Source organism: Camelina sativa, chromosome 16 (assembly GCF_030686135.1).
Source record: "Camelina sativa cultivar CO46 ecotype springtype chromosome 16, ASM3068613v1".
Taxonomy (NCBI): Eukaryota; Viridiplantae; Streptophyta; class Magnoliopsida; order Brassicales; family Brassicaceae; genus Camelina; species Camelina sativa.
Genome location: NC_141895.1, coordinates 9,958,147 through 9,984,063, shown reverse-complemented (window position 1 = coordinate 9,984,063; position 25,917 = coordinate 9,958,147). Strand labels below are relative to the sequence as shown.

Here is a 25,917-nt window from a genome sequence, read left to right as displayed (position 1 = left end):
TGCAATTTAAATGTTAATTTATAAGTTTTTATAACTGTAATATGTTTAAGAATATTATATTAATTTATAAGTATATAATTGCTTTTATATAAGTATGCAATTTAAATGTTAATTTATAAGTTTTTATAATTGTAGTATGTTTAAGAATATTATATTAATTTATAAGTATATAATTGCTTTTATATAAGTATGCAATTTAAATGTTAATTTATAAGTTTTTATAATTGTAATATGTTTAAGAATATTATATTAATTTATAAGTATACAATTGCTTTTATATAAGTAAGCAATTTAAATGTTATTTTATAAGTTTTTATAATTTGTAAAATGTTTAAGAATATTATATTAATTTATAAGTATACAATTGCTTTTATATAAGTAAGCAATTTAAATGTTATTTTATAAGTTTTTATAATTTGTAAAATGTTTATGAATATTATATTAACTTATAAATATACAATTGCTTTTATATAAGTAAGCAATTTAAATGTTATTTTATAAGTTTTTATAATTTGTAAAATGTTTATGAATATTATTTCACTATATCTTTATTCTAAGAACACCATGATTAGTTCTCCCATTTTTTTTACCTATGATCTTAACAACTAATCTAACATTATTTTCACTATATATTTAATCTAAGAACACAAAAAAAAGTTCTCCCATTAATGATGCCCTAATGTCTAAAAGAAATTATGGTATATCTAATTAACTAACTAATGGTGCTCGTTAGTGATTTAAAAGTTCACCTCATAAGTTGAAAAGATCGAAGTTTACATCTTTCTATTTTTTACGTAACTATTCACATATTCCAACTATATATATATTTTCTTATTTTTTAAATGAAAGATTTGAGAAAAAATTAGAACATAGTATAAAACATTTGTTTTTGAACTTCAAAAGCTTACATATGATTTGGAAGCATATATATGACTATTTTATAACAGAACATCACACACCTCTCTCTAACTGAGTTATATTCCCTATTATAAAAATGTTATCAAATTACTACTAATAAATTACTATTATATAAAAATACTAATAATTAATGTAAAAAGGTGTATTTATGGGTGCTTACTTAAGCATCATGTTAGGTCCAAAAAACTACAGAAAAAAATAATTTTTTTAAATTGGTTTTTGTTTTAATTAAAAAAAAAACTGAGGTATTAAAAATATAGGATGAAATGTATTAATAAAATGTTTTAATTGGAAGGAAAAGAAACTGATGTGTCACTGATGAAAAACCTTCAAATTTTACTGTATTGATGGGTGAATACGACATAATTATTTTTGATTGCTTCGAAAATAGCAAAGACTACAGAAGTAGGATAATATTGTGCGAAATTAACAAAATGCTTAGCCCTAAATAATAGTACATAAGTTTTACAGAACCATACATCATCTTCAGTCGATATAGTTGTACATATTATATAAACATTCAAGTCCATCCTCATCTTCATTTTCTTATCTACGGATCTGTGAAACCCCTTTGCTTGTTAACTCTCTCTTCCTTAGCCACTTTCCCTGCCGTCTTTTTTCTCAACCATCTTTTTCTGCAATTTCACCATTTCACCAGAAACTTCTCGAAGACTCATTGCAAATTCAGATGTCTCGGCCTCGCAAAACTTCACCTGTTTCTCTACATCTCGTAGCTCTTTCTTGAGACTATGTGCTCTATCACGAAGTGACTCTAATTGCTTGTACGAACCCGTAAAGGCAGTCAATGCATCAACATATTTCAAAGAAACACTCTTGAAATGGAGCTTTTCTGAGTTGTATTGCTCAATGAGGTCCATCAAGGAGAAGCTACCTGAAAACGAGGCTCCGGTTTCATAAGATTGATGCTCTGGTTGATGTTTATGGTTAGGATTGGTTTTGCCATTCGAAACTGAATCGCTAGTGTTCTGACATACACCAGTTTTGTCCTCCGATGCATAACTCGATTTACAGTTGAATCCGAAAAGACCACTACGCAAAGACTCTACTTGAGGGTCAACGTGTGTAGGGGCAAGTGAAGGAAGTACTTGCTCGTCCGTCTCAAGGTGAACCGCATCTTCACATAATGTAATCAAATCAAATGAAGGGACAGTGCCTAGAAAAAAACAAAATACCATAAAAGACTATAAGCGCACAAATGAAAAGGCCACCGAACTAACCAATATTGCGAAAGCTAACAATGCCAAAAGAAGTAACAGCCAAAATGTACACTCAAGTAAAGAACACAGAGAAAATACCTCGGTTTCTGCCATCTGCAGAGGCAGATACGCCATTGTAAACCGGTTTGCGATTGTTGAAACCTGCAAAAACCGGAATTGATTCTTTTCCCATAGGGACTGCATTCATTAGAAGATTATCTTTCAGAGGCTGTGCAGTTCTACCAACAACTCTGTTTCCAAGAGTAGACTCATTAGATGAACTTGGATTCAAATCTGTTTCAACCACCACTCCAAGTCTACTCCTTTTTACATTACCATTAGAATCCAAACTAGTCTCGTGTAACAACAAACTAACATCATCCACAGAGTCAAAACCCGAATGTCCAATCAAAGTAGGACAAGGAGAACCATCATTCCCTACTTGTTCAGGTTGAGGTTGAGGTTGAGTTTGAAAATCATCCTCCCACTGAAAGAATCCACAAGCCCCAAAATTCTAACAAAAAAACATCAGAAGAGACAACAACATCAAATCAAACTCCCAAATATGTAATGGATAAGAGTTTCGTTGTTATTATTTTTTTACCTTCTTAAGGCAGCAAACAAAGTAAGAACGTTGAGCATTTGGTCCATCGATGAATGTTACTCTTGTACAAGGTCCAGCGCCACAAGCGCAAGTGGGGTGAACAGAGATTGACTCCGGTTTGATGATACTCACTTCATCACACCATTTGAAAAATCCACAGCTTGGGATCTACGTTGAGACAGAGATCAGAGAGAGACAGAGAGAGAGAGAGAGACAGAGAGAGATCAGACAGAGAGACTTACTGGGCATTTGTAGAATCTCCTGTTTGGGTTTTTCCCAGTTTTAGAAGTAAAAATGTTGCAAGGTCCGCCGTTGCAGGGGCAGTGAATGACCGGCGGGGAAGCGGAGGAGGCGGGCTCCGTAGTGGTTTTAAAAGGACAGTTGTTGGCCCAGTGACCTGGCTGATGACAATGGAAGCAATCGCCAGTTGGCATGACTGATCGGAGGAAGCAATCGCCGTCGTGCTTGTCTTCCCTAAATTTCTTTTAGTCGCGTTTTTAATTTTTTTTTTTTAACTAGACAGGTGAATAGTGTTGGTCTCGATCTGTGGGCTATCTTTTTTTTTTACACAACGATCAATAAAATAAATGAACCGACGTACTATTTCCCCATCGGAACTATCATATCTTGCCAGTTCCTCATCGATCTTTGATATCTTATCAGTTCTCCTTCGTACTTATATGTTCGGTCTATATCCCCCCGAATCCATACTTCTCTGCTTATTTCCCATCGGACTGGGTTTACACGGTTTTGGTACAAAACCCGATAGAAACCCATGTTAAACCGGTGTGAAACCAATTTAGAACTCGGGTAACACATACAACCCGACCTGAGTTTTTTTCTTCTATTTTAAAACGAAAACCCTCAAATTGGCAAATAAGAACCCTAAAAATCGAAATTGAAAAAGAAAACTCTCTCTATTTCTCTCAAAATCATGAGCAATATCTCTGGATCTTCGAGCTGTTCAACAAATGTCCGCGAAGGAGGAAGAGTTGTTGGTATACCTAAGAGATGTTGGTGTGGAGAAGCAATTGTGGCCAAAACTTCCAAATCCGACCATAACCCAAATCGACGATACCTTCGGTGTGTGTATGCAGCTGGAAATAACGTAATGATAATCACATTTATGGTGTAGCTTATTATTATCTCGGTTCTAAACGATAACCAAATCAATTGTCAATGGTCTAGATTATGAATGACAATCACGTTTTTAAATGGGTCGATGAGGCTTTGTTGGATGAGGTGGATTCAATGAAAGAGTTCATATCAGAGACAATGAAGGTTGAGAAGAAGATGCAAATGGAGCTTAAGAAGAAGATGGTAATGGAGCTTGAGAAAGAGATATTTGAGAGGATTGAAGATGTAAAAGCTGCATTCAAATCAAGGATGAATAGGATGATAATTGTTTTAGTATTTGGTTCTATGATCATCTTTGGTCTAGTTAAGCTAATATGATGACATTGTTAAGTTGTTAAGGTTCAATGTTAAGCTAATATGATGTCATATTTGGTTTTTTATGAGACAAAATAATTCAAAAGAAGAGATGTTAAAATTGTTCAAAAGAGACCATACAAATTTGTTCAAAAGAGTAGAACATCAAGGATTAATAATAAGGTTCAAAAGACACATAGACCATACTAAGGCAGAACAACATATGTTATGAAACAGGTCATAATACCAAAAAAAAAAAAAACACTTTGCCTTCTGCTAATCCTCCACAATCATCCATCAATTACTTCTCTTGAGTAAGACAACCTTGAGTAGATTCCACTTGAGTTCCACCCTACAAATTTAATCAAATATCAAAATCAATTGAGTGAAACAAAGAACAACCATCATATTAGAAAGTATAACTAACCTGTGTTGTATTCTTCTTATTCTTCTTCTGGTGGTACCTACAATTATGATCAGTTGCACCACATATCCCACAATGCATGATTCTCTTCTTTTGTTTTGGTTTCTTCTTGGTAGGTGACTCATGAAGACCTTTCTTCCTCTTCTTGTCTACCTTTTCATCATCCGGCCTTGGTGGTGGATGCACACTTTCACCTCCAGTGCAAGGCCAATAGCGTGGACCTCTTTGTGGAACAATCCCCTCCGTGTAATTTTCCTTCCACTTAAAAGTTCGGGACCATTCACACACGTAGTCTTCAGCTTCCAATGTCTTCTTGAGTATCAGTCCATAAGCATGTTCGCAGGGGATTCCACATATCTGAAACTTCATGCAGGTACAAGTCCTTTCATTTAAATTGACTATGTGTTTCTCATATCCCAGGTAAACTTCATAAGCTCCATTTGTGCTGGGATGTACAAAGCACAGAGAAGCTGTCTTATGCTCTTCAGCCAAGAAACATTTCACATATGGAGTGCATATCCCTGACAAATACATGAATACACATTAAACTTTCGAATTCAATACAAAATAAATGAAAGATAGAAGAAGTGTAATGTTACTAACCTTCGTGTGAATGAGAAAGTGCAGACCTCTTAGCAATCTGAACCATTGCAAGCCTTCGAACAGCCTCCAACATGGCCACAAATGGCTTCTCTCTTGCCTTCTTAATTGTACAGTTGAAGGACTCGACAGAGTTGTTTTCAACATCCTCACAGTAGCTACCAATCTTGTGGAAGGCCCTACACCATGTCTTTGGTTTAGTCTTCATAACATCTTCATACACTTTACTATCGTATGCATGGATCCTCTCCAAGTTCTCTTCATAATCTTTGCTATTGTAGCACCAAACTAGATCCCAGAAGAGTTTCTTCAGTCGCTTCTTATTTGGATGATTCTTCTTTAGTTACCATAAATGTGTCTAACACATTTTCGATGCTCAATCTTTAGTAACTCTAACTCAACATGCTTAATCAACCTCTAAAAATGATAATTTTAAAATAATTAAAATAAAGATGTATATGGATAAACTTTTTTTTAGTGATCATTTATTTTCAATTTTCTCATTTTTTTTTTACTCACAACGATCAATAAAATAAATACTTATGCGTAAACAATTAGACAAAATACAGCTCAAAAATCGAGAAAATTGTATATCCCACAACCACGCTGTTCTCTCGGTCCGTAAGCCTACTTTTATCCGACTATCAGTACTCTATTCTCATAAATCATAAGAGCAAAACATGTATACTTTTGAAAGAATTGTTACTGATTCTACAATTAGTTACATGATATTCCTTTTGTATTTTACCTTTACTAGTACTGTACCAACAATCACTTAGATAGTCTATCATCAAATTTTCATAGTTTAAAGTCAAACGTGGGGTTTAACTATGTAATTGTTTTAAGACGGTTGGCCGAAAAAATTTGAGAAATATATTAGTCTAGTTATATAAGACAAATTTTAAGTAATAAAACTGAATATGAAACTGAAAGAGTATGAAAGAACAGTCAATGATAAAAATAAATATATTAACAAATATGGCATTTATTTATTGCTATATTGTACATACATGTGTATGTGAAAAGTCTATATATATACATATTCATGTAAGGAGATGAAAATAAGATAACAAAGATGAGAAAATTTTTAATATGTTTCCTCTTCTTATTTTTTATCTCCACCCAAAAAATAGAGTTTATTATTATATTTAGACATTTTAACATCGAAATTTTGAATTGTCTTGAGTATAACGAAAAACTTCTGATCAATTGTAGACAGGGTCAAGATGAAGCTACCAAATTTAATTTTCTTCCCTCCAATAACTATTGGATAATTAAATTCATTGTTTTTCCAAGAACTTTGATATGATGCAATTTATGGAAGGTAATTAATTTTAAAGTTTTATTTATTTCATATTATTCTTGTCTCTAATATTTCTACAATATTTTTTGTGTTCTATATCTATGTAGCTAATTTGAATACATATCATTTTTATCATATTTTTTCAGGGACCTGATTATGAGCAACATGCAAATTTTAATGCACATGCAAATTTTAATGCATTTATTGCGAAAACAAAATTATGCATGATGTATGAGGGGGTAGGAAGCCTAACATATGTTTCTGGCAAGCGCAAAAAAAAATAGAATATATATACAAAATAATGCAGCTGGAACTTTTAAGTTTATGTATAAATGGGATACAAAGAATTTGACAAATATTTTTCTCTAATTAAATCTTAATAAATGTTATTAATTTACTAACATCTCATATATTATATTTAATAGTATTACAATACATTTCGAAACTTAAATCAAGTAAAGTTCTTTTAAAGGAGACAACTTCTTTTTAAAACCAAAATAATATAAGTTCAAAATTTACTTTTTCTGATAAATGTTTTGTTGTTTGATCTAGAATAATACTCTCCATTTGAGCAGTATCCATGTTCAAAATTAACTGAAAATGTAGAAACAATTTTTTTATCTCCACTTCAATGTGAATCTTTACTCTTTTAGCTTTCTATAGAGTCCAATATATCTTTATTGGTGTACAAGAAGTTCTTAAAAAAAGTTCATACTTATGGTGTTTTGAAAATGTTCTGAAACATATTTTTTTCCTTTTTGATCTATTTTGTTTTAAAACGTGTAAAACTTTCTTAATCCTAAAAGTACTTAAAAAATACAGCTAAAATAGATTAAAAATATATATATAGTGGTAGAAGTTTTATACATAAAAATTCATGAGACAAATATGTTTCATCTTTTTTTTTTATCAATCACACATTAATTAAAAAGAAACTCCAAGATTGGTAATCCAAACTGGAGGAAAAGAGTTTATAGAGGACGTTTCTACGATTAAAATTCTTGACGACCGAGCGAGGTAATGTGCCTTTAGATTCGAAGAACAAGGGATCATCGACAGGGTAAAAAGTGGGAAGGAGGACCGAAGTCGTTGCAAATTAGCTAGTAGGTTAGAGAACGCCGGCCAGTCTTCTGGATCTTGCACCATCGCAAGTAATTCTCCACAATCCGTCTCGAAACTTTGGCAAGCAATCCCACCAACAAGAATACTCTCCATAGCTCAAATCAGTGCTGCTAACTCCGAGTGAAGGGGGATGGACTTCATCAGAGGCATTTTGCTCCCATCAATAAGGTATGATCATCACGTTACAACATCATCAACCCATTTTATCTTTTTTTTAACGTTATTTTATTTGGTTCTAAATTGTTTACTGTCATTCAATAAAACAATCCGTACATATAAGAAGATATAATAGTAATGAAATGTGATTGTGTGGATAAATATATTTATCTGCAATGCATGTGACAATAATACCATATTTAGGGGTTTGTGACCTCAAATTTAGGCCTTAGTTGGAAGCACTCTATGGGCGTATTTCAATACTCAGAACAAAAAAAAGGCTAATGTTACCACGTTGGCCCTGAAGATCATAAACATGGGTTCACCCGAGCAACATTCGAAATACGCTTCAACATGGTTTGTAATTGCTTTGACATGTGCTAAAAATTGCAACATGCTGCATCCATTTGGAAGTAGGTGATTCAAAATGATGTTCAAGAAGAAATTCTATCTAAACCTCAAGGTTCCAACCGTTAGCACATCAATCTTCTTGCATTTGAGAGTATTTCATTAATCTTGACTTATTCGTATTGCGTGATCAAGAAGAGTTATGCTCTCTCGGTGGGAGAAATTTATAGAGTAGTAAAAAAATTTTGACCCTCAACAAGATTATATAAACCATTGATTTTATTAGATCCAACGTCATCCAATGTGTTGGCTGTTCTGGACGATTGTGTAAAGTTGTGGTTGAGCTCTGGACTAGTAGAAGGTCTGCTAAGTAAGTTCATCCATCAAGGCCTTGACCGTGATGATCTTGCCAATCAACTTCTAAAATCAATTAAGTATATAGATGAAGTTGACGCTTTCATGCTTCACACCTCAGCTACATCACCCGCGTGCTACATCTTTGGCCTAAATACCGACATAATAATATGAATGTTTGTTTCACACGGATCTGTGAAACAGGAATCAAGATGGTTAAGTGGGACGAAAAGCATTACTTGCTACCACTTGCGAATTTATGGGCTAATCTGATCAGCCGTGATCAACCGCGTCTTCGTGGCCAACATTTCCCTATGTCTCTGAGAAGAAACCTACACGACACTCATGACTAACCCAAACAAGCCATTTTCACCACAAATCATTTTTGATCAAAACCTATATCCTTCCATACACCTATACTTGTTTATAACGTTTTATTTTTTATGGGTTGATTTATTGTAATTTATACCGAATGGGTTTTGGTCTCGCAGATTGAGCAGTGATATGTCTATATTTTGTCTCTTCTTAGCATATATTTATCATTCATTTAGTTAGGATAACTCATTGGTTTGCATCATTTTCTAGTTCTTTCTATACACTTTGCATGTCTAGCTAGTTCTTGCATCATTCTTGCATACATTGTGCATTTTCAGAGTATTTCAGGTATTTAGGAGACGTTGGAAGCGCATCTGATCGAGCCACGCACTCCATAGGTCCAACCGAGCCACTCTCACTCACCACACACCCCAGAGGTCCGACCGAGCCACTCTCACTCGCCACGCTCTCCAGAGGTCCGACCGAGCCAATCTCAGGTCACCAATCGAGCTGCACCAATCGAGCCAATCTCACAACACTCCCGGAACCGTTTCTCGAGCCAATCTCACAATACTCCCGGAACCCTCTCTCAATCCAATCTCACAACACTCTCGGCACCCTCTCTCGAGCCAATCTCACAACACTCTCGGCACCCTCTCTCGAGCCACTTTCACTGACCACGCTCGAGCCACTTTCACCGACCACGCTTGAGCCACTTTCACTCACACCATTCGAGCCACTTTCATATACCAATCGAGGACTGGACGCACACCGACTCTTTCGCACATGTCACGAAGACGTTCCGTCTTACACGCTTCAGGAGATTACCAAACCGACTCTTCACCTTGTCGTTTTAAGTTTTAGGGATTTACATGTTTTTACTATAAATACGTTTTGTTAAGTCTTGGCTGGGGAGATCTCATCTTATATCTTTTTTTTAGTTCTTTTCGTTGAGGTTTGACCTAGCCACCAAAAAACGTTCTGAGACTTGTAATCCGACATCTCCGAGTTTATTCAGTGTTTGCACTTGATTTATTCTACAAATTTGTTCTTCTCATTTTTATCTATCTCACTATGCTTGATTCAATGTTTTCTGGGTTTGCTTTCTTGATGATGACTTTCGGATCTGAGTAGTGTGATAGTTCTTGAGGATGGGATAAATTAGGTGGATCATCTTAGTATGCAGGGTGTTTAAGCTTGATTTGTATGAAACCCTTCTGGACTAGAGTTAGAAATACTAGTTTCTCTCTAATCAATTGGAATTAGGTCTTCGACACTTCCACACCCAAAAGGTGTTTGATGAAATGTCTGACCAACTAGTGCTAGACACTTACGTTCCTAGCCTAAGAGATTAGTTGTCTAGGATGTTTGTTGACGTGAATAAACTGGTTCGTCATGCCTGTTTAACCATGTTTCTCTAGCAAGAGCTAGGTTTGGAAGTGTTTGAGTATGAGTAGCTTCTGCCAAGAGATTGGATTAGCTAAGTCGTGATGTTCATTGTATAGGGATAGTTTGTTTGTGTCATGTTAAACAATCTGTAGACTAGGAGACTCCACCGACATCAATTACTCTCATCCTTAGGACTTCTTTCTTCCTGATTTTTATTGCATTCCTGACACTGTTTCTTATCTTGTGGTTTTGTCTGTGTTTAGACTCGTTTATGTTTTCATTCATTTTTTCTTCTTGTCATACATTCTCGTTTCTGGTCCTAGAACACATTTCCGTTTTGCATTCTGATCATTCTAGGATTGTTAGATAAAAACACTCTCTTTGAATTGACTTGTGAAATCTTGATTGCATCTTGAGTGACTAGCATCATCCCATTTGGATTGACACCTTAAGTACTACAACTACATAAGGTTAATTGAACCTGCTAGGATACACAAAAATCTTAGTATCAATTTGGCGTCGTTGCCATTTATGATTCATTTTGCTACATTTGAGATTTCAAGTTTTGCAAGTTCTGTTACACTTATCATTCTGAGTACTAACTTGTTTTGGTTGTCTACTTGTTTATTTTGCATCTCAGGATCCTGTTGATTGCAACCTTGCATGCACACCAGATCTAGAGGAACTCAGAATCTCCTTCCTGCTATTGACGACATCAATGAGCTACAAAGACCACGCCCAGCTCGTCTTCTCGCCGATCATCACACACCCCTCACTATGGACGCTCCTAATGGACCAAATCCGAGACCGCGAAACATTGGTGTTGGGGATGCACCAAACACTCATACTCAGCGTGCTGGAATCGTCCCTCCCGCTGTGCAGAACAACAACTTCGAGATCAAAAGTGGTCTGATCTCCATGATCTAAGGGAACAAGTTTCACGTGTTGCCTATGGAGGATCCACTCGATCACCTCGACGAGTTTGACCGTTTGTGCTGTCTTCAACAAGATTAATGGAGTGAGTGAGGATGGTTTCAAGTTGCGACTCTTCCCATTCTCCCTAGGAGATAAAGCTCATCAATGGGAGAAAAACATTCCCAAAGGCTATATCACCACTTGGGATGACTGCAAGAAAGCATTCTTGGCGAAGTTCTTCTCCAATGCTAGAACTGCACGTCTAAAGAATGACATTTTTGGTTTTAATCAGAAGAGCTCAGAATCATTCTGAAGCCTGGGAGCGTTTCAAGGGTTACCAGAGCCAGTTTCCTCACCATGGGTTCAGCAACGAGTCACTGCTGAGCACTATATACCGTGGTGTACTTCCAAAAATCCATATGCTGCTTGACACTGCCTCTAACGGAAATTTCCTGAACAAAGAAGTGGATGAAGGATGGCAACTAGTTGAGAATCTCGCTTAGTCTGACGGTAACTACAATGAGGACTATGACCGCACCGTTCGCAGTGACACTGGGTCTGAGGAGAAGTACAAGAAGGACCTCAAAAATGTCAATGAGAAGCTTGACCGTATCTTGCTAAGCCAGCAGAGGAGCGTCCACTTCGTATCTGAGGATGACCCTTTCCAAGTTCCAGATGGGGAGGGCGAGCAGACTGAGGAAATCAGCTATGTCTAGAATCATGGTGGATACAAAAAAAGTTACAACCCCTACAAGACGAACCCCAATTTGTCTTACCGAAGTAACAATGTTGCTAATCCACAAGATCAGGTGTACCTGCCTCATCAACAACAGCAAGGTCAACAAATACCTTTTGTGCCTTACAATCTGGGATTCGCTCCAAAGCAACAGTTCCAACAGGGTTACCAACCTCCCTCAAGACCACCGCCAGGATTCCGCCCTCAACCAGTTCAGCCTACTCCAGCCCCAAATTAAGAAATGAAGCAAATGATGCAACAACTTCTTCAGGTTCAAGCTAGCGGTTCTCTGGAAACTGCCAAGAAGTTTGCTGAACTCAGTCAGCGAATGGAGTGTTCATACAATGATCTGAATGTCAAGTTTGAAGCTCTTAACTCCAAGATGAAGTATATGGAAGGCAAGACTACTTCTAGTTCTACCCCAACACCTGGCCAACTACCTGGAAAAGCAATTCAAAACCCCAAGGACTATGCTAGTATCCATGACATCACCACCCAAGCTGTAGATGTACGGCTCACTGAGGACAATGAGAGTTTAGATGGGGAGGATTTTCTTCAAGATGAAGTTCAAATAAAGGATCCCTTCGAGGTGCTTAAGGATCTAATTGAGTCAGCCAAGCAATCTGATCCTCAAGCTACTAACCAACCCGCTGCTCCCAAGGATAAACCTGTGAGATTCATTCCTCCACCATACAAGCCACCTCTACCATTTCCAGTGAGGTTTAAGAAGCAGCTCACTGAGAAGTATAAAGCTCTACTAGAAAAACAATTCAAGGAGATAAAACTTAGGATGCATTTGCTTGATGCATTTGCACTTGTGCCTCAATATCAAAGTTTTTAACTGATTTGGTAAAAGAAAGGACCAAAGAGAAGGAGGAGATAGATAAAGGAGCTCAAGCTAAGGCTCTGGAAGATGAGAGAGTAGTACATGTCATATGTGGAGTTATTCATGAATGCAAGGCTGTTACTCAGAAGATGATTATCCCAAAGAAGCTAGAGGACCCTGATTCTTTTACCTTGCCTTGTTCTCTAGGTCCATTGGCCTTCACAAAGTGCCTATGTGACCTTGGTGCTTCAGTCAGCCTCATGCCACTCTCTGTAACTTAGAGGCTATGATTCAACAAATACAAGTCATGCAACATGTGCTTAATATTGGATGATAGGACAACTAGACTGCCTCATGGTCTACTAGAGAACCTGCCCATCAAAATTGGACAAGCTGAGATTCCTACTGACTTTGTGGTGCTGGAAATGGATGGAGAACCTAAAGATCCACTAATCATGGGAAGACCTTTCTTAGCTACAGCTGGAGCAGTCATAGATGTCAAGAAGGGGATGACTGATCTCAATCTAGGCAAATATTTTAAGATGAAGTTTGATATCAAGGATTCTAAGAAGAAACCAACTATTGATGGGCAGACCTTCGTGATTGAAGAGAAAGATCAGAAAGCGGGGTTTGACATCTTTGAGAGTGTGAATGAGGCAGACACTGAGGTTTTGGTAACCAAAGAGAAAACTCAAAGTTTCACTCGACCATTCTTCAACTCGAGTACAATCGTCACCCTCCCTACGCGTCAAGACCTGCTTCCTAAACCTCACCAACCGCAAGAGTCAAGTACTCCCGCGCTTGACAGTTTGTATGACCTCCAAAATACTAAGATTCTAAGGGATTCAATGAAAGATTTAACATTTATGGTGAAGGATATGAGTGGGAAAATCAAGAAGCTCCAAGGTACAATGAGAAGTTCTCCTCCAAGGAAATTAAGGAAGAGGTTTCGGATAATGAAGAAGAGCAGTTCATTTGTTGTTGAACCTAAGCAGAATGTTAAAGAGTATCTGGCTAGATATGACATTCTAGAGAGGTCTTTGGAGCCTCTCTATGACCCTCCCAAAGCATAAGAGTATGCAAAGTCAAGCTCAGAAACTTTAAACAAGCTCACTTGGGAGTAAGTCCCAAAGGTATCATTGTAAATATTTTTTTTTTAGGATCCTTGTGTTTTTTATTTTTGTTTTTAGTTTTCTTGTGTTCAGGAGTCTTCAGAAGGGAGTATGGGCAACAAAGATAGGGGATACAGAGAAAAGAAAGTTTTGTCCACTCTCATCGCACACTCGAGCCGATGTCCTCTTACTCGTTCCTCACTGCGTCTCTCGAGCTCACTGCGTCTCTCGAGCCACGGTCCAACTACCACAATCAAGCCATGGTCCGACTACCTCAACCGAGCCACGTTCCGACTACCTCTCTTGAGCTAGTCATGACACCCGCTCGAGCCCACATCAGGGCATGCACAGAGTTGAGCAGCAGATCAGGGATTATCAGCCCACATAGGTTGTTGTGATAGTATCGGATCATGGTGAGTCCAGAGTCAACGACATGCAGTGCGACAAGCAACCAAACGTGTACACGCAAGCGGTTGAACAGCAGGTCGACCAAACAGCTGAGGACACTCCTGCGGATCCGGACCAAGGCGAAGGACAAAGTCAGTATCACGCTCCACCTTGGGCGAGCACCGACTCCTTCTTCTACTACTTAGGTACTCCTACCCTCCTTTTGTATATATCATTTCATTCATGCATTGTTTGTGTTGTGATTCTTAAATCCTCCTGCAAATTTTTCTTACACAAGAGACTATGTAATTTAAGTTTGGGAGATGGTTTGAGATGATGTATCTGATGTTGTTTTTTGTGATTCTTATTTCAAATTTTTGCATCATATCATGTTTGAGTCTGCATTCATCTATTTGCATAGAAAAACCAAAAAAATTTGAAAAATTTTCCACAAAAATAGAGTGTTCATGTAGTTTAAACTTGCACATTAGGATTGAGTCTAGTGTTATTCATAAAGGTTTGTTGCATTTAGCATACGGGTTGATTATGATTGTAAGCTTGTAAGCATGTTGGATTCAATAGGATAGGATCAAGGTTCTTGTTATTAGTTCTTTGATGCATGTTGATTGAACTTGAAAATGTAAGATTGAAGCATGTTTTGAATTGACATCACTCCCTATCTATCTAGACCTAATACTGACTTCCAATTATCTTGTTATGCATTGAAGTTAAACTCATGGATACCATACACATACTTGGATTGTCTTTCACAGTTTTACCACCTTTGTCAATCCAAGTACCACCCTTGCTCTTGTATGTATCAGTTGGTTTCAACTTTTAGCCTTCTTTTGAGCTCAACTCCTTTTCGTGAGAGAACCTTATTCTGTATTGACAAAACCACTTGAGAAGGAGATCATCTTCATCTTTGACCCTTCACCCTAGACAAATGAGTTCAATGACATTGCATAGCTTGATTCATGGTTCTCTGTTAATAAATGTTAAAGGGGGTGATTGATAGGATTGTATGTGTAGATTAAACAAATGAAATTCCTTCACCATGCATCATAGAACTAAAAACAAGGACCTTGACACTAACAATTTTATTTGGCATGTTTTAGGTTCTAAGACCCCACTTTCACACCTCTCATCCATACTTTATTCTTGATTGTTTGCTTGAGGGCAAGCAAAGAATAAGTTTGGGGGAGTTGATATGTCTATATTTTGTCTCTCCTTAGCATATATTTATCATTCATTTAGTTAGGATAACTCATTGGTTTGCATCATTTTCTAGTCCTTTCTATACACTTTGCATGTCTAGGTAGTTCTTGCATCATTCTTGCATACATTGTGCATTCCGGAATATTTCATGTATTTAGGAGACGTTGGAAGCGCATTTGATAGAGCCACACACTCTAGAGGTCTGACCGAGCCACTCTCACTTGCCACACACCCCAGAGGTCCGACCGAGCCACTCTCACTCGCCACTCTCAGGTCACCAGTCGAGCTGCACCAATCGAGCCAATCTCACAACACTCCCGGAACCGTTTCTCGAGCCAATCTCACAACACTCCCGGAACCCTCTCTCAATCCAATCTCACAACACTCTCGGCACCCTCTCTCGATCCAATCTCACAATAGTCTTGGCACCCTCTCTCGAGCAAAACTCACAACACTCCCGGAACTGTCTCTCGAGCCAGTCTCATCCGCTCGATCAAGCCACTCTGTTCGAGTCGTTCCACTCAAGTGGGATTTAGCTTTCGACGTCTTCTCCAAAGTTGTATATAATTGAGTCATCTTTCCAATGCCGTTTATTTCAACCCAATCGGAGGTGTGGTTCAAGAGTTATCATTGTTTTAGTGGATGCGTATAAACCCAGCTCGAGCCACTTTCACCGACCACGCTCGAGCCACTTTCACCGACCACGCTCGAGCCACTTTCACCGACCATGCTTGAGCCACTTTCACTCACACCATTTGAGCCACTTTCATATACCAATCGAGGACTGGACGCACACCGACTCGTTCGCACATGTCAGGAAAACGTTCCGTCTTACACGCTTCAGGAGATTCCCAAACCGACTCTTCACCTTGTCGTGTTAAGTTTTAGGGATTTATATGTGTTTACTATAAATACGTTTTGTTAAGTCTTGGCTGGGGAGATCTCACCTTTTATCTTTTTTTTAGTTCTTTTCGTTGAGGTTTGACCTAGCCACCAAAAAACGTTCTAAGACTTGTAATCCGACATCTCCGAGTTTATTCAGTTTATGAACTTGATTTCTTCTACAAAGTTGTTGTTCTCATTTTTATCTATCTCACTATGCTTGATTCAATGTTTTCTGGGTTTGCTTTCTTGATGATGACTTTCGGATCTGCGTAGTGTGATAGTTCTTGAGGATGGGATAGATTAGGTGGAGGATCTTAGTATGTAGGGTGTTTAAGCTTGATTTGTATGAAACCCTTCTAGACTAGAGTTAGAAATACTAGTTTCTCTCTAATCAATTGGAATTAGGTCTTAGACACTTCCGCACCCAAAAGGTGTTTGATGAAATGTCTGACCAACTAGTGCCAGAGACTTACGTTCCTAGCCTAAGAGATTAGTTGTCTAGGATGTTTGTTGACGTGAATGAACTGGTTCGTCATGCCTGCATAACCATGTTTCTCTAGCGAGAGCTAGGAGTATGAGTATCTTCTGCCAAGAGATAGGATTAGCTAAGTCGTGATGTTCATTGTCTAAGGATAGTTTGTTTGTGCCATGTTAAACACTTTGTAGACTAGGAGACTCCACCGACATCAATTACTCCCATCCTTAAGACTTCTTTCTTCCTGATTTTTATTGCATTCCTGAGACTGTTTCTTATCTTGGGGTTTTGTTCGTGTTTAGACTCGTTTCTGTTTTCATTCATTTTCGCTTCTTGTCATACATTCTCGTTTCTAGTCCTAGAACACATTTCCGTTTTGCATTATGATCATTCTAGGATTGTTAGATAAGAACACTCTCTTTGAATTGGCTTGACTTGTGAAATCTTGATTGCATCTTGAGTGACTAGCATCATCCCATTTGGATTGACACCTTAAGTACTACAACTACATAAGGTTAATTGAACCTGCTAGGATACACAAAAATCTTAGTATCAAGCACATTCCCAGGTTTTACAGAGTATATATTTTTGTATCAAACAAAGAAATAAGCCAATATAATCAGTTCATTTCTTTTTACAATGTCACTATGTGATGTTCCAAAGCCAATGGTGTTCTGAGGATACAAAGGTTCACATGAAGTTGAAACAGGGAAATATTTAGCTCATAAAGATGGAAGATCAATCATACAATCAACAAACAACAACATAAATTCTAGCATCAGATCTTGCCTTCTTGAATATTTGCAGATTCCTCGTATTCGTTACCAATTTCTCTATTCATTGGTCATCACAAACACCAGGGTGTTCCATGTGTACACCACATCTTTGTATTCCCCAGTACTTACCAGTGATCTTGAAATCAAACTCAAGCTCGATGAAGCTCACATCTGTTTTAGGAAAGTTCAGAGAGATGGAAGATTCAAAGATGTACAGATGCTCCCTAGATCCAAGCAGATCTGGTATATCTTACTCGAGCAATTCAGAACCAATAATATGGCCATTTTGAATGTAAAAGATGCAACAGGACAGCTCCTTGGCTTCTTGACATCAAAGTCGTCCACAAGATAGGTTCAGTGAAGCAGCAAAAGACAAGCCTTAAATCTAAAAAAAAAAAAAAGGTCTTTGACTTTGATCTAAAGTGATGATTAGAAAATCCCCTGTTTCTTGGTGATCAAAATATGCAGGAACTTTTTTACCAGGGAAAAGCTTAAACTTGCAATCCAATATCTCGATGAGTTCTCTAGCTTCTTGACTTAGGTTGAAACAGTTGGAAAAGTTGAGACTGATCTTTGGATGTTCAAAAGATCCTAGTATTCTTTCGAGCGAATCGCAGTTAGCTGCATTAAGGATAGAGAGAGAATCCGGAAGTTGGGGCAGTGATACGAGATTCTTGCACCCATTGAGGTGAAGTTGTGATAGTTGAGGGAATTGTTCCTTGCAGCTCAACTCAAATTCTTGGACACTATCAGGAAAATGTGGGAGCACCTCATGGCTTTTGCAATCATTCATTCTCAGTTCAAGAAGACGAAACCAAGACCAGATGGATAAAGGCACTTCTTCTATAGCAGTATCACTTAGATTGAGATATTCAATGCTTTTAGAAATATTTGGAAACGTTTGCAATCCTTTGAATTTGTTGAGGTCAAGTCTAGAGAGAGATTCTAAGTTGATGTTGGTTGGTAGTACCTTTAGGTTGTTGCATCCCACCATCTTTAGCGTAGTGAGACATGAGAGATTCTGGATAAATGGAGGAACTTCTTCTATTTCTGTAAAACTCAAATCCAATTCTTCGATGCTGTTAGGAACAGGTGGGAACTCCTTGAGACTTTTGCAAGAATTCATATCTAGCTTCCGAAGAAGGGACAAATACATGACTGACGAAGGAACCTCTTCTATCTCTGTAGCAGAAATAATAATTTTACTAATGTTTGTGGAAATTTCTGGAAACCTCTTCAACTTTGAGGAGGTAAAAGTAAGATCAGAAAGAGAATTCAGGTTTATGTTGGTCGGAAAAGCCTCCAGATTTGAGCATTCCACCATTGCCAATTTCTTTAACTTATCAAGTTTCCCAATAGAGGAGGGGAGCGTCACCAAACTCGAACAAAGAGCGAGGTTAATCATCTCTAGATTGGTGGCATTCCCAATACATGAGGGGATCTCCACAAGACTTGTGCAAAAACCTAGGTTCAATCGCTTTAGACTTGTGGCATTGGAGAGATTAGGGATTTCTTTTAGGTTCTTGGAGTACAACAGGTTGATCTCCCTGAGACTTCCAAGCCGCTGTACATGCAGTTGAATAAAGACATAAATTGTTTGTTGCCGTGTTAGTCAAATGTTGTGTGAAAATCATATACGCATTTACTACTCAAGACTACACATTACCATATATGTAAGATTTCAATTACCAAAGAAGCAAGTAAAGAGCATATAAACATAAAAATGTAGTGGCACCAGATAGAGAGAATATACGATGAATGTGTTTTAAGTGAAAACTACGAGATGATGAATTCAAAAGTTAAAGGGAGAAAGAAAATTAACTATTTACCTGATCTCCTTCCCACAATTTCTCAAGTTTGCTATCCACCATGACAAGTTTAACAAGAAACTCAGGTTGAAACTTAGAAGGCATAACTTTCATGGGAAAGCTGTCCCAGTGTAGTAATTTAATTTTGTAGGGTAGAAACTTGAGACCTTGTGGTAAATGCAGCTTTGGCGCAACAAACTTCTCGTCATAGATTTTTAAGTATTCGAGACTAAGCATCATTTCAAAAGCTTGCTCGTCTATTTCTAGTTTGTGTTTGATCTCAGATAGATTGAAATTTATGCCTCTAATAGCTAGAGCGTCCTGTAAAAAAAAATATGAAAGAAAACAATTCCTTACTTAACAAGTAAAGTTGTTTAGTCATCAAATGATTATTTAGCGTAACAAAATGGTTGGTGATATGTCATGACTTACTGTATTGTATGGGAGTGCATTGCAAATTTCTGAGCATCCACCAAAACTGTACATCCCTCTAGCTCTTCCCTTACCAGTTTTGCTAGCAATGTATGCATTCCTATCTTTCCGTTATATGTATATATGAGAGATTTCTCCTCTAAAACTCTAAGCCTTCGACTAAAGCCATCTCCAATAACTTCTTCCACTCTATTTATCATTTGACCATTGAAAAAGCAAGCTATGTCACTGAATAAATATTTTTCTTCTAAACTTAAGGCCTCATAGCTGGATTTCAAAATGTTCAAAATATCTTTGTGAAGGCTAGTCTTCTTTAGATTTGCAAGTTCCATTCTCCACATCTCCTTGGACATTTTCTTGAAATGGGAGCCCATTACCTGTAGTGCCAAAGGGAGATCACTCGCAAACTCGGTAGCTTCCTTAGCAAGATCCTCAAAACCATGATATGGGTAATTCTGATCAAAGGCATACATGCAGAATATCTGAAGAGCGTCATCAGTATGTGGATAATTCACCTTGTATATATCTTCATCTTGGATCCCATGTTTCTCCAAAACTCTTCTATCTTCAATAGTAATGATAATCCGACTTCCACTACCAAACCACCCAGGATAATGCACGGTCGCCTGTAGTTGCCATAACTCATTCACATCATCAAGAACGACGAGCACCTTCTTGTCCTGAAACCTTTCTTTTGCAACACGTAAATGAAAGAATATCAATATTCTTATCCTTGAGTAGTTCACAAAACAATTCCCTCTGTAACTCAACCTTTGCATCATACACATCATGAAGAGTCAAATGTCGTCTCTTTATATCCCCTAAATGTGCACTTAGTTGAAACTGAGGAGACAATTCGTTAAGTAAAACTCTAGGCTGATGAACTCCAAATCCCTATCATCCTTACTTCATTCGTTTGTAAGTTTAACAACGAGTATATGCTTGTAACATGAACTTGAAGGCCGATGTAGTCATCAAAATCCCTAGGCTGTCTTAACTGCAGCTTACGCAACACATCTATGGCAATTGTAGCGACCATATTAGTTTCACTTGTCCTAAACATGAATAGTATTGATCAATTAATTATAAAGACAATGTCCATACTTAGATTGCAATTATTATTCCATATATATAAGAAAATATGACATACCATTTTTCAGATTCCACCCAGTCCCCCTTTATATTTGCGGCTTCCGTCAAAGCTTTTCTCCATAGCCGCCTCACCTCTTCTGATTTCGCAGCACAAGTTTTTTCGAAGGCCTTCCCAAATTCTCCCCTCTGATGCCTCACATCTGCTGGTTTCACTTGATGATAAATGGTCATTACTTCTTGATTCAACTCATCTTTATACTTCATAACCTCCACCAATTCGTTTAGACACCAGCTTGAAGAAGCGTAGTTCCTCGAGAATATGACAACCGTGATCCTGGCATGTTTTATAGCGCGTAAGAGCTCGAGACCAATAGAGACTCCTCTCTCTATCTCATTGTCAATGAACGGTGTGATTCCCTTTCTTTGAAACTCCCTCAAAATGTGAGTGAGAAGGTTATTGCGGACGTCGGCTCCATGGAAGGTCAAGAAGACTTGGTATGTCAATGTGCGAGACACAGAAGGTGAACCAGATGAAGGAGACAAAGAAGAAGCCATTTTTTTCCCGTTTTTTGTGTAATCCAAAGTTTTTATCGCTAGTTAAAATTAGTATACCTATAGCAGCAATAGCAGTTCCAAGGAGAAAGGAAGAACCCATTAGTTTACAGAGAGGCTTACAATGGGCAATGTGGCGTAAACCTTTTGGCTTCACCATTTGTTTAGAAGTTCTACGAAGTCAACAACTACAATTGGACTACTTCTAATGTTGAACGAAAAGTACTCTTTAACACGTTTTCTTACAAAATCAATTCTAAGTGACAAAATTTTTAACCATCGCACATTTTTTTACATTAGAAGTACTCTTTAACACATTTTTTTACAAATTTTTTAACCATCGCACATCACCATTTTCCTTTTGTATTTTACCTTTACTAGTACTGTACCAACAATCACTTAGATAGCCTATCGTCAACATTTCATAGTTTAAAGTCAAACACGTTTAACTATGTAATTGTTTCAAGAAGGTTGGCCGAAAAAATTTGAAAAATATATTAATCTAGATGAGAATTTGAGAAATATATTACTCTAGTTATATAAGACAAAATTTAAGTAATAAAACTACAGAAGAAACTGAAAGAGTATGAAGAACAGTCAATGATAAAAATAAATATATTAACAAATATGGCACTTATTTATTGTTATATTGTACATACATTTGTATGTGAAAAGTGTATATATATACATATTCATGTAAGGAGATGGAAATAAGATAACAAAGATAAAAAAAATTCTAATATGTTTCCTCTTCTTATTTTTCATCTCCATCCAAAAAATAGAGCTGAGATCAATTTAGACATTTTAACATCGAAATTTCGAATCGTCTTGAGGGTAACGAAAAACTTTTGATCAATTAGACAGGGCCGAGATCAAGCTACCAAAGTTAATTTTCTTCTCTCCAATACCGATTGGATAATTAAATTCATTGTTTTCCTAAGAACTTTGACATGGTGCAATTTATGGAAGGTAATTAATTTTAAAGTTTTATTTATTTCACATTTTTCTTGTCTCTAATATTTCTACAATATTTTTGTGTTTTATATCTAAGTATCTAATTTCAAATACATATCATTCTATCATATTTTTTCAGGGACCTGATTATGAGCAACATGCAAATTTTATTGCATTTATTGCGAAAAAAAATTATACATGATGTATGAGGGGGTAGGAAGCCTAACATATGTTTCTGGCAAGCGCAAAAAAATGGAATATATGTACGAAATAATGCAGCTGGAACTTTTAAGTTTATGTATAAATGGGATATAAAGAATTTGAAAAATATTTTTCTTTAATTAAATCTTAATAAATATTATTAAAATACCAATATCTCATATATTATATTTAATAGTATTACAATACATTTCGAAAAACATAAATCAAGTAAAGTTCTTTTAAAGGAGACAATTTTTGTTTAAAACCAAGATAAAGTGGTAGTTCATCAATATTTACTTTGTCTAGTAAAATGTTTTGTTGTTTGATCTAGAATATATATAATACTTTCCATTTGAGCAGTATCCATGTTTAAATTAACTGAAAAATGTTGAAACAATTTAAAAAAAAAAGATTTACCTTATCCCTTTCTTTCTTCTATTTTTTCTTGGCTGGCAAAGTAATTATTTACTTTTATTTTTGTGAGTATCTACGACATATATGAAGTTATTTTTACTTTCTCGCAAAAAAAAAAAAAAAATTATAGCAAAAAACTCATCATTTTGATGAGTGACACGATGAGGGCTTCTAAACTAGTCATGGGTCTTTTGACCGTCCAGTTCCTGGTGAAGGCTACACATCCGTCACTTGATCTATGACCAGTCTTATAAAGTGGCTTGCAATCGATCACACGCCTTATGACCGATATCAGTACTGATTCCTTCAATCGGGTGTAGAAACTAATTGGCTGATCAAATTTTCGTATGTCCACTTCAATGTGAATCTTTACTCTTTTAGCTTTCTATAGAATCCAATATATCTTTTGTAACATCCCGAACCCAATTTTGGGTGGGTGTCGGTCGACACTACTAAATTGGTGGTTGTTCGGTTTGTTTTAAAATCTCTCGGTTTAGTTTGGTTTGGGTTTGGAAACCCTAAGTCTTGTTTTAAAAGGCACAAGTAGACTATATTTCTTTGGGGGGGGAGTGGTGTTTGTCGCCTCTAAGAGAGAAAGAGAAAGAGAAAGGGAGATTGTGAGTTTGATCCTCAGAGCAAAGGGAGCCTTGAGGTGGGTTAGGAGAAGGAGAAGGGAGATCCATCATCTATATGTGTGAGGGGAAGGATGGGGTTACTTGGTGCTCGATTAAGAGAGGTGAGGAGGATTTCTTATGGTTGTTATGCAGATAAGTCGTGTTGTTTGATGTTTAATCGGTTAGAAAATAGATGGCTGTGAAAGATTAGGGTTTTGCAGCGAGAAGTAGCTTGAAGGAGGCTAGATCGTGATTTATGGGTTGTGTCGTTCAAAAACATTGTGGTGGCGATCGACACCAACATCTGCAGATGGACTGCGCGGACTAGTTCAAGATGGCTACTTCGGAGCAAAGTTTGGAGGATGAAACGAAGTGCAATTTCGCTGAAATTTGGTGGGGAGCTTCGTGGTGCTATAAGCTTGAAATCCAATGGTGGGTTTTTGAAATGGACGGTTGGTTTGTGAGTTAATCAAGTGTTTTTATTTTGGTCTGGCATAGACTGTTTTGTGGTAATGGTGTCGAGCAACATTGAGGTGGTATCGGTCGACACCAGCTTGTTGTTGTGTGTTTGGGTCTTAGGAAGACAGCTAGAGTTTGGAGGAAAAGAGTTTACAATGGAAATTTCTAAGAGTAAAATTCTAGACGACCCAGCGAGGTAATGTGCCTTTAGAGTCAAAGAACGAGAGATCATTGATAGGGTAAAGAGTGGTAAGGAGGACAAAGCCGTTGCAAATCATCTAGTAGGTTAGAGAATGCTGGCTAGTCTTCTGGATCTTGGACTATCGCAAGTCATTCTGCGCAATTCGTCTCGAAACTTTGGCAAGCAACCCCACCAACAAGAATACCCCGAGTGAAGGGGGATAGACTTCGTCGGAGGCATTTTGCTCCCATCAATAAAGTCTGATCGCTACATTACAACACCACCAACCTATTTTATCCTTTTTAACGTTATTTTATATGGTTCTAAATTTTTTTACTGTCATTCAATAGAAAAATCCGTACATATTAGAGGAGGATATAATAGTAAGGAAATGTAATTGTGTGAATAAATATATTATATATATTTATATTTATCTGCAATGCATGTGACGATAATACAATATTTAGGGGTTTGTGTTTGTATCAACAAGACCTCAACTTTAGGCCTTAATTGGAATACTCAAAAAAAAAATGGCTAATGTTACCAATCACAATTTTTGTCATTAGTTTGCGTTTTCTTGAAAATAAAAAATAACTAATATGCATTTTCCTAGATAGAGTAATAATTCATGGACTGCTTTTGTTTAGACTTTGAATGGTGACGGCCCTAAAAATGGGGCGGAGAACAAACCGCTGTGATACAATTCTATTTGTATGCAAAATCGGTTTGCAGGTGGTCCACAGCGGTTTTGTCTCTGTTTTCTTTGGACCGCACCACTGCGTATTATGTTTGGTGAATGGTAAATAAAAAGCGGTTTAATCCGCAGATGGATTTGTCTGCTCCAACCGCTGCAACCATTCAGTGAATCTATCAATTATCCAGTGTATTGTTTCAAAAAACGCACTGGATAAAACAAAATATTTTTTATTTATTAAATTTATGATTAAGAAAAATAAATTATCAGCAGATTATATTTTAACAAATGTCTCTATGTTTTAAACATGGTTTTTAATTTAAATTATTAATAATTTGAAAAGAGTTCTTAAATCATTTAATTTTTAAGTTGATCTTTTTTTGAAAAAAAAAATTACTTCATAATTTCTTCACATATGATAAAATAACCAGTTTTAATTTTGAAAAAGAAATTTATAATAGTAAAAAAAAATTAGTTTCTGTTATATAAAAATTTTGACAAAAAATACATCTCTTCTCCTATTAGGTAATATATAAAGGTTCATAAATATGATTTCTTTTTTATTAATTAATTTATTTAAAATATAATTATTCATCATGCAATCTGCACCACTTTTTCTTTTTTTTAAAAAAATTCACGTATATTTTATAATGCACCGTAAATAATTTTTTCACCAATCAAATATTATTCTGTACCACTTATTTCTTATTAACTGTATTTGTCCCACAAATATATTTCCCCCGCATGTACTGCTGTTGAACCGTACCGCACTGTAAAACCGTTTGTCCCGCACGGTCAATTACGTTGTCACCATTCGAATCCGTAGAGTTTTGGGGTCAACAAGCTACTTCGGCATGAGAATTTGAATTGAGATTTGGTATCCATTAGATAAAATTATTGGTCTGAGAGTTGGATCAGAGATAGGAGTAGAGACAGCGGCGGACAGCCCGTACACAAATAATGAGGAGAGGCATGTGCCCCCTCCCCCCCCCCCCCCCCAATACT

The 25,917-nt window shown here is 36.8% G+C and overlaps 3 protein-coding genes, 1 non-coding gene and 3 pseudogenes across 4 annotated transcripts; 3 read left to right on the top strand and 4 right to left on the bottom strand.

The window, feature by feature from the left end:
- Window positions 1-1,334: 1,334 nt before the first annotated feature.
- On the bottom strand, window positions 1,335-3,284 carry LOC104758932 (uncharacterized). The gene is given in 5 exon segments (XM_010481902.3): window positions 1,335-1,537; window positions 1,539-2,092; window positions 2,235-2,649; window positions 2,740-2,907; window positions 2,982-3,284. Coding segments are annotated over 5 exon segments (1,398 nt in total). The 5' UTR covers window positions 3,174-3,284; the 3' UTR covers window positions 1,335-1,468.
- Window positions 3,285-4,471: 1,187 nt separating this feature from the next.
- Window positions 4,472-5,402, bottom strand: LOC104760061 (uncharacterized). Its single transcript, XM_010482910.2, has 3 exons — window positions 5,198-5,402; window positions 4,598-5,115; window positions 4,472-4,522 (listed from the first exon to the last, which is right to left on the bottom strand). Exons 1-3 carry the CDS (start codon window positions 5,400-5,402, stop codon window positions 4,472-4,474), a joined length of 774 nt encoding a protein of 257 aa, XP_010481212.2.
- An 867-nt stretch (window positions 5,403-6,269) lies between these two features.
- LOC109129992 (uncharacterized) lies at window positions 6,270-6,866 on the top strand (annotated as a pseudogene).
- Window positions 6,867-7,749: 883 nt separating this feature from the next.
- Window positions 7,750-8,830, top strand: LOC147925395 (uncharacterized; annotated as a pseudogene).
- A 2,525-nt stretch (window positions 8,831-11,355) lies between these two features.
- On the bottom strand, window positions 11,356-11,460 carry LOC147925394 (small nucleolar RNA R71). The gene has a single exon (XR_015585546.1). It is a non-coding gene; the product is annotated as a small nucleolar RNA R71 (small nucleolar RNA).
- A 6,112-nt stretch (window positions 11,461-17,572) lies between these two features.
- LOC104760063 (disease resistance-like protein DSC2) lies at window positions 17,573-21,398 on the bottom strand. The gene is made up of 6 exons (XM_087492602.1): window positions 20,902-21,398; window positions 20,659-20,806; window positions 20,129-20,431; window positions 19,341-19,640; window positions 17,992-19,075; window positions 17,573-17,682 (listed from the first exon to the last, which is right to left on the bottom strand). The coding sequence occupies exons 1-6, from the start codon at window positions 21,396-21,398 to the stop codon at window positions 17,573-17,575; spliced, it is 2,442 nt and encodes an 813-aa protein (XP_087348728.1).
- A 583-nt stretch (window positions 21,399-21,981) lies between these two features.
- Window positions 21,982-22,690, top strand: LOC109129993 (uncharacterized; annotated as a pseudogene).
- The last annotated feature ends 3,227 nt before the right edge of the window (window positions 22,691-25,917 follow it).